General features: G+C 50.9%; 1 protein-coding gene across 1 annotated transcript; it reads right to left on the bottom strand.

Moving 5' to 3' along the window:
* Positions 1–127: 127 nt before the first annotated feature.
* Positions 128–847, bottom strand: LOC145967931 (uncharacterized). Its single transcript, XM_083093072.1, has one exon. The coding sequence runs from the start codon at positions 845–847 to the stop codon at positions 128–130; it is 720 nt and encodes a 239-aa protein (XP_082949198.1).
* Positions 848–8035: the final 7188 nt, after the last annotated feature.

Below are 8035 nucleotides of genomic sequence, written 5' to 3'. Positions count from 1 at the left end.
TCTCGTAAAGAGATACCTCAGGGGCCTCCCTACTTCGCCCATGGCTAGGGCCCAAACCCTCCCCGGGATGCCGTCCGGACCCGGAGCCTTATTCGTCTTCATTTTCCGGACAGCATCCCTCATTTCGTCAGCGGATACCTCCAACTCCTTCCCCCACTCGGGCACCCCTCCCAAGGGGGGAAGGGCACCACATCCCCGGCTCCCCCAGGGAAGAGGCCCCAACCACCTCCCCGAGGAAACCAGGATCCAGGGACTCCGTGGTCGGAGGCGCCCGCGGCCTCAGTTTATTGAGGACCGACCCATACGGGCGCCCGCACGGGTCCTCGTTAAGGGAGGAAATAAGGTCCTCCCAGGCCGCCGCCTTGGACCTCCCAATGGCCGCGCCGAGGGAGCACCGAGCCTCACGATACTCCCCCCGCGCCCGCTCGATGCCCGCCTCGTCCTTGTTCCTCCGCCTCAAATGCCGTTGGAGTCGGCGTCTGGCCTGGACCGAGGCCTCGCGGAGTTTCGGGATTTCCTCGGTCCACCAGTACGCCGACCTTCTCCCGCATCCCCTTCTCACCCTTGGTATCGAGGCATCGCAGGCTCCCCAAAGAGCCTTGCGAAACCTCAACGCCAATTCCTCCATGTCCAAGCCTTCCCAGGCTTGGACCTCCTCCCCCCATACCCATAGCGAGGCGTGCACCGAGGCCATCAGGAGGTCCGGGTTAAGCCTCGCGAGGGACCACCTGCGCTCCTCCTCTACCATCGTCCCGGTGAGCGGCCGGCGGGCGGCCAGTCCGAGCTCGATATACCTGTGATCAGACAGGGTCTCGAGCTCAGCGGCCACCCTCCAGCCGGCCACCATGTGCAAGGCCGCAGGGGAGGCCCACGTCAGATCGATGATGGACTCCCCCTGCGGCCTCACGCATGTGGCCAGTCCCTTCGTTGAGCAGGGTCAGTCTCAGTGACCCCGCCCAATCCATCAGTGTCTCCTCGCGCCGGTCCCCGAACGGGCAACCCCAACCCGCTGATTAGGCGTTAAAGTCACCCATCACAAGGTCCGGCCCGGGGAGGCTACTCCTCACTACCCCCTCTACTTCTCCGAGCGCGGCCTCGAATTCGGCCAGGCTCAGCGACGGGGGGGGTATACACCCCCACAACGCAGGTAGTCCCCCACCTCACCGCCGCGAAACAGACGCCGCTAGCCTCCATCCTGCAAGAGGTCGACTTGCTGTCGCCCCCCGCACGATGGCCACGCGCGGCGCGGCCCCCCCCCGGGCCCCCGCCCGCAAACCAGGCTGGGTGCCCAGGGGGGACCGCGTACGGCTCCGACACTACTCCCAACCCGCAATCACGCTCCGCCAACATGTGCAAGAATAAATCCTACGCGCGGCGGGCGTGGTTGAGGTTGGCCTGTAAAATGGTATGGGACTTACCCCTATCCATCCCGCGCCTTCTGCTCCTCCATCGTGTTCCTCCTCACGGGTCTCTCCCTCGGAGTCCTCTGCTCCTTGGGTGGGTCCTGCGGCGGCTGTTGCTGCTGCACCTCCACCTCCACCTCCATCCTTGTCGGGTCCTCTCCGGGTATATCCGGTTTCGCCGCCACCATCCTCCGTCGAGCGATGGGCGTGGGAGGGACGCGGCCCCTCACCAGGTTGCATCCCGCCCCGCCCATTTTGTGGTCCGCCTTCCTCCCGGCCTCGGTGCTATGTGGCCAGCCACTCCACACCTATAGCAGATACGCGACCTGTCTTTCTTCCCACTACACCTAGCGGCAACATGCCCCTCCCTCCAGCACTTGAAGCAGTAGGAGGGGCGTGCCGTCGTCAGGTCCACCCTCACCGTTGACCACCCGACTCTGATACGGCCGGCCTTGGCCATGTCGTCAGCCGCCGCTATCGGGCAACGGACCCAGGCCATCCCCATCCCATTAGTGGACCTGGTAATGGAGGCCCTCACCTCGCTCGTCTGAGCCACACCCCTCGCCACAACGGCCGCCTCGACCTCCTCTACGGTTACGGCCTCGTCCAGATCTCGGACCCGAACCACAGCAGTCGGCCTCGAGATCCTCACCTGGGAGTTCTCAGCGAAGACCGATCGCATCTCCGCGGCAAGGGCGTCCGCCTTGGACTCTCTTTCTTCTTTGGTGCCGCCCGGGATTTCGAGGACATACGCTCCCGTCATCCCACGACGGGTGCGCATGTCCTCGATTCCCAGGCTCTTCAACTTTTCCGCGCCGATGCCCCGTCTGGCCCTACGCATAACGTCCGCGTAGGTCCCCTCAGGGGCTGTGACGGTAATCGCAGCGGTGGAGGGCGACCCCTTACTGGGGGGGAGGGTTGCCCCCCCCCCCGCCGCCGCTCCCACTCTGTTCCGACTTCCCGCCTGCAGGCGCCGGTGGCTGTCGGGGGGGGGGAAGAGAGCCGTCCCCGGCCCCTTTCTCCCCCTCCCCACCACCTTGGCCCTTGTTTCATCGGTCCTCCTCGCCGGATACCTCTCCTTCTCACCCTCCTCTTGCGGTTGCACCTGTTTGTTCCCCGCTGTCCCATCCACTGGAGGAGCAAGGGGAGTTGCCGCTTCCTTCTTTTTTTTCTTCTTCTTTTTCTTCTTCTCCGGCGCGTATATATATTCATGTCCATTTATACATAAGCATATCTGTTTTTATATGGACAAAATTGATATATAAATTTGTATAACTAGATATAATCAGTTTTGTCTAATTATATATGAAAAATTTTTTACCGGGTATAGGGTAGCTAATGGTGGTAACACTTGTTTGTGATATTTAGAAAGACTAAAAAACAACCGAGTCAGCAAAGTCTGTTCAAACAGATTTTGTCAATTTCTGCTACAAATTTTTGTCGACAGTAAGATTATAGATTGTATAAAAAATTAGTTATATCAAATAATGATAACAGAATGTCAGCAGAAATGTTACAAAACCTGCTAACATAATTTGATAGCAGAAACTGAACAGGATTTGTTTAAAATTATCATAGCAGATGGTGGCAAAAATCGAGCAAGATCTGCGCAACACAATTTGATATCAGATTGGTTGCAGAAACCGAGCAGGATCTGCGCAATTAAATTTGATATCAAATTGTCGGCAGATATCGAGTAGAGCCTGCTGATATAACTGACGGCAGATTGATGGCAGAAATTGAACATGATCTGTGCGACGCAATTTCACAATAGATTGTCGGTAGAAACCGAGCAAGATCTGCGCAATGAAATTTGATGTTAAATTATCGGCAGAAATCGAGTAAAGCCTGCAGATATAACTGACGGCAGATTGATGGCAGAAATTTAACAGGATCTGTGAGGCGCAATTTGATAGCAAATTGATAACAAAAATCGAGCAGGATCTGCGCACACAATCTCTGATAGCAGATTGATGGCAGAAACGGAACAGAGTTTGCATGATTCGATAGTTCCTTCACTTACCGCTACGTGAGCTGTACTTTCTCGTAATCTAATTTCTGTCAGAAATATATATAAAGTCGCGAATATGAATAAAAGACTAAAAATATAGTAATTATCATTTTAATTTCTATCACTTTAATTTCTGATACAAGCAGATGAGATTCAGAATATTAAACTGATTGGAATCAATATGATAAATGAAAAATTATTCATGTACTGCCTATTTGAGGCATAAAGCAAGAATTTAATTCTAAATAAATTACATCTCCAGTTTTACAAGTTATATTTACTTTTATCATTTACTTTATTATTAATTAAATTAAATTAAATTAGTCCTTCGCTATATGAGATATAACTACGATATAACATATATTACATTAACATATATTACGATATAACATATGACATATATGTCATTTTAGAAGAAAATTGTAATTAACTTGCTGATAATATTCTTATTTAGCACTTGTAATAATCAATTTTGTTGCATTTATATAATATTAATAAAAGTAAGCGCAAATCTTGTGCACTCTCTCTCGACGGTGCGCCACCTTGCTGTGGTGGGAGAGCTCCCACTCCTTTGGGAGTGGGTCTAAGAGTGCACCATTGCACGTATGTGTGGGTGATGGATGTATGAGCGTGGAACAGGGATGTGTGGATATTTCCCGGAGACTAACCAATGGCGGAGTAGTAGCCCCCTGACCGGGGGGAATGCGTGAAGTCAGTATCTGGGCCTCTGACCTAGTAATATGGGAGATCGTAAGTCCACAACAGTGGCAAAGTTCCCGTGAACGGTCATGCATACTAGTGGGAAGACCGCTCCGCGTTCCCCGTCTTGAGTCTAGCCGAGAGTTGAAGCCCGCCTCTCGTGACACAGTGTGGGGGTGAGGAATGGCTCCCTTATCCCATACCCTGCCGGTGGGGGATATACCCTGGCACTCTCTAGCCTGGGGTCGGGGGGAGCGACCGTTCGGATCGGCACGCCCCCCTTCCCTGGGGTGAGGTTAAACCTTTAGCATCAGTGTGGACCCGGCCCTCTCCGGGAACCCTTTTTCTGTAGAGTCATTGGAAGGGATAGGCCTGGCCAGCCAAAGCAGCCTCTCTATTTCCCTTCCCGTAATTAGGGCACTTAATCACCAAGGAAGGAGCTCCATCGCGGTGGGGCTGCCATGATGGCCGAACCGGTTCTTTTGCAGATACTACTATGGAAGAAATTTACACACACATCAAAATGGAGGACGACGGAGTGACTTCACCACCGGTGAAGGGAGTTGGAGGACGTGTCTTCGACCCGAAGGCAACCACGTACCTGAATGTCCCAAGTATTAAGAAGACCAGGGCCACCAAGGACATACCACAGGCGGTGGTAAACGAGGTGGTGGAGGTGGTGCGGGGCAACGAGGAGGAGGCTATCTTCCGTAGGAGTAGCCTGATTCTTCGGTCCCCCACGAATATAGCCAGGCCCCAAAGGCAGGAGATGGCGGATGAGCACCCGGGCGTCCCGAGGGCGGGCAGCCTCCCGGACATCGGGAGCCTGCAGCCGACGGTCCGCTTAGACAGGATGGAGGGGCCACCTGAGGACCAAATTAGGGGTAGACGGGCGTCCACACCGCTGGAGGCCCTGGGTGTGACGGCGGATTCCGTCATTTTTGTGGAGGAGCCCACCTTGATCCGCGAGGAGTGGGAGTCGAGCGAGGCGTCCTCGACCGTCTTTGCCCCCTCCAAAGCCGTCAAGAGGGTTAGGGGCGCTTCGTCCGACTCGGCCCCCTCGGCCTCCATTAGGAGGACGAGGGATCCGTGACGGCAATCGAAGGGAGGCAGAGGAAGAGGAAACCGGGCAGGCCCAGGACTACCAACATCATAGATGCGGGAGAAACAGAGGGCTAGGGAGGAGAATAAGAAGCAGGAGCAGGAGGAATGGGAGGAGAGAAGGATGGCGGATCCCAACCTCGCAATCCCCCCGGCTGCGAACCTACCGAGCATCGACGAGGTGGTGGAGGAGTTGGAAAACCAGTCAACTCCGGACATCACATCGGAGGTGATGCAGGTGATTCGCACCATTGAAAAGGTGGTCACAATATCCAGGAACCTTAAGGGCACGTATATCAGAGCCCTAAGGATGGCGGCCCTTAAAGTGCACGCGGGGGTAAACCTCCTTGCGCATAGGACTCAAGAGGGAAGTTGTGGAGTAACGGAGGAGGTCACGGCAGTATTGAGGAGGAAGATAAGAGGCCTGCAGTTAGACAAGGAGCGAATGGAGAAGGAGCTGGAGCAAGCGTCCCTCTCCAGAAGGGAAACCGAGAAAACGCAGAGGGAGAACGAGGAGCTGAGGAGGAAAGTGAGGAGACTAGAGGAAGAGCTCCAGGACGTGAAGGAGAGGTGCATTGGAGAAATGGATGGGAGGGACGGGCGGGTGACGGGGGAGGGTGGAACGTCCCCCGCCGCCCGCGCGTCCCCTCTTGCCCCTGTAGGTGTCACCGTCCCCGCCTGCGGTGATGGGGGGGGGGCGCGGGCGTCCCCCGCCAAGTGCGGAGGCCAGCCCGCTCCTCCCCTCCTTTGGGAGAGGCGGCGAGTGGCTTCGACCCGAGTTGTTCCCTCCTCCAACAAATGGAGGGGATCATAAACCGGATCGTCGGAGAGGTGGTGGGGAGGCGAAGCGTCTGGGGGTCGTGGGAATCTTTGGTCCCCCCGCTGACCCCCGTCGCTGATCCTTATCGCGCGGCCGTAATTTACGTGGAATGATTTTCCGGGCGTGCACGAGAGCTAAGTGAACGTACAGTTTTACGAGTTGCGCAATAATTATGTGAAACTGGGTATCGTGCATAATATCGGGATAACCGGTCCAGCAGTGCGTCTTCGTGTACGAAATGAAGAAAGGATTCTGGAAGCATTTTATGAAAATCCTGGAACTAGCGTGCGTCATGTGGCACACGAATTTGATTTTTCGCGATACGCAGTACATCACGCTTTACGTGTAATGGATTACGTCCGTATCATTACCAACGTGTGCAACACATTTTATCGAGGGATTTTCAACCACGGATCAATTTTTGTGAAGGTACTGTCATCATCAATTTTTTACATTTACGATACATTCAGCGTACAGTAAAATTTTGAACAATTTTCACAAATATTTAAATTGATAGTGGAATAGGCCTATGGGGGAAACCACTATAAAAAAAGCGCACCATGCTATCTACCGCAAGGTGGTGTGGAAATGATAGCGCATCATTTTCTCGCCACTAAAAGGACGGGTCATTTTTCGGCGCAGTATTGCGATATATCGCACGCCAACATCATGTCTCGGAGAGCAATCCGCCCATCGCTTCGCCGCGCGCCTAGTATAGGATTACAGTGGGACGACTCTCGTCGCCGCGTGCTTCTACTCACGCAGATTGGCCGATATTCTTTATTTAATTTTTCGTTAATTATTGCGAATATCACAAAGCAGTACAAGTCCTTCCTTTTTAATTTGAGCCAATCTACCTCCTTACTTCGTATGGGCTAAAATCTCCATGACACCCTGTATATTTGTATATTATTATATAAAGGTATATTTTTATAATGTAAGTAACAAATATAGGTTTTTTGTTTTTTATTGTTGCGTGCTTGTTACAAATTATTTACTAAGTGTTACATCGCATTTTTATTGTCTTACATTTAACTAGATACAGTACAATATCCTTTGTAATCACGTGTATATATATATATATATATATATATATATATATATTGATTTCCGACATTGATTTCCGACATTCACCCGACATAAAAAAAAATTATATTCGTATATTTATTTCGAAATTTTATTACTTTTTTTAACTACGTTTGTTTTTTAAAATGCAGCCTATATGATGATTCTATCTGAAAATTAGCGTTTTTTATAATGGATTAAATGTTTTCTCGTATTTGAAAAACACACTTACCTTGGTGGGACTCGAACTCGGGACCTCTGGATCGTGAGCCAACTGCCTTACGTGGTAGACTACTTCTTCATTTAATTTAAGTGTTATATATTATCTACATATGTCATAACTAGCGCAAATATATAATTTTCCATAAATTATTTTAAGAACAAAATTTATCATTAAGAAAAATTCAGTTTTAAGAAAGTAATAAAATTTCGAAATAAATATACACGAATATAATTTTTTTTTAATGTCAGGTCAATGTCGGACACCAGTTGTCGCGGTATTGCCAACGTTGACACGTGAGTCGGCATCTGGCAAGAGTCGGCTAACCTCGCTTGGGTCGCTGTCGCGCCGCGATCGAATAGTGACAGTCGGTTTGCCGTGATATCGCCAATGTCGGCCCGATGTTTAACGTTGGGCAAGAGTTGGCAAACCTTACCTGGGTATATATAGTAATATGGCATGTTTTTATTTTATTTATAGTTGATTGATAAACAATTGTGCAATATATTGTACGCGTGCTTATATTACAAATTATATATATAATATATATACAGGGTGACCCATTTTAACTTAGGCAGCCAAATAACTCGAAAAATAAGCAAGATAGAGAAAAATGTTTTAGACAAAAGTTGTATGGTTTCGAGGGGGCCATAAGATGGTATCATTGGTTTGACCTTGAAGAGTCATTTGAAGGTCACGTGAAGGTCACTTCAATT

This window comes from Camponotus vicinus, unplaced genomic scaffold (assembly GCF_025532165.1).
Source record: "Camponotus vicinus isolate PSW18456_S1 unplaced genomic scaffold, iyCamVici1.0 SCAF_1, whole genome shotgun sequence".
Lineage (NCBI taxonomy): Eukaryota > Metazoa > Arthropoda > Insecta > Hymenoptera > Formicidae > Camponotus > Camponotus vicinus.
The sequence above is the reverse complement of the archived record's forward strand: the minus strand, read 5'-3'. Positions and strand labels throughout refer to the sequence as shown.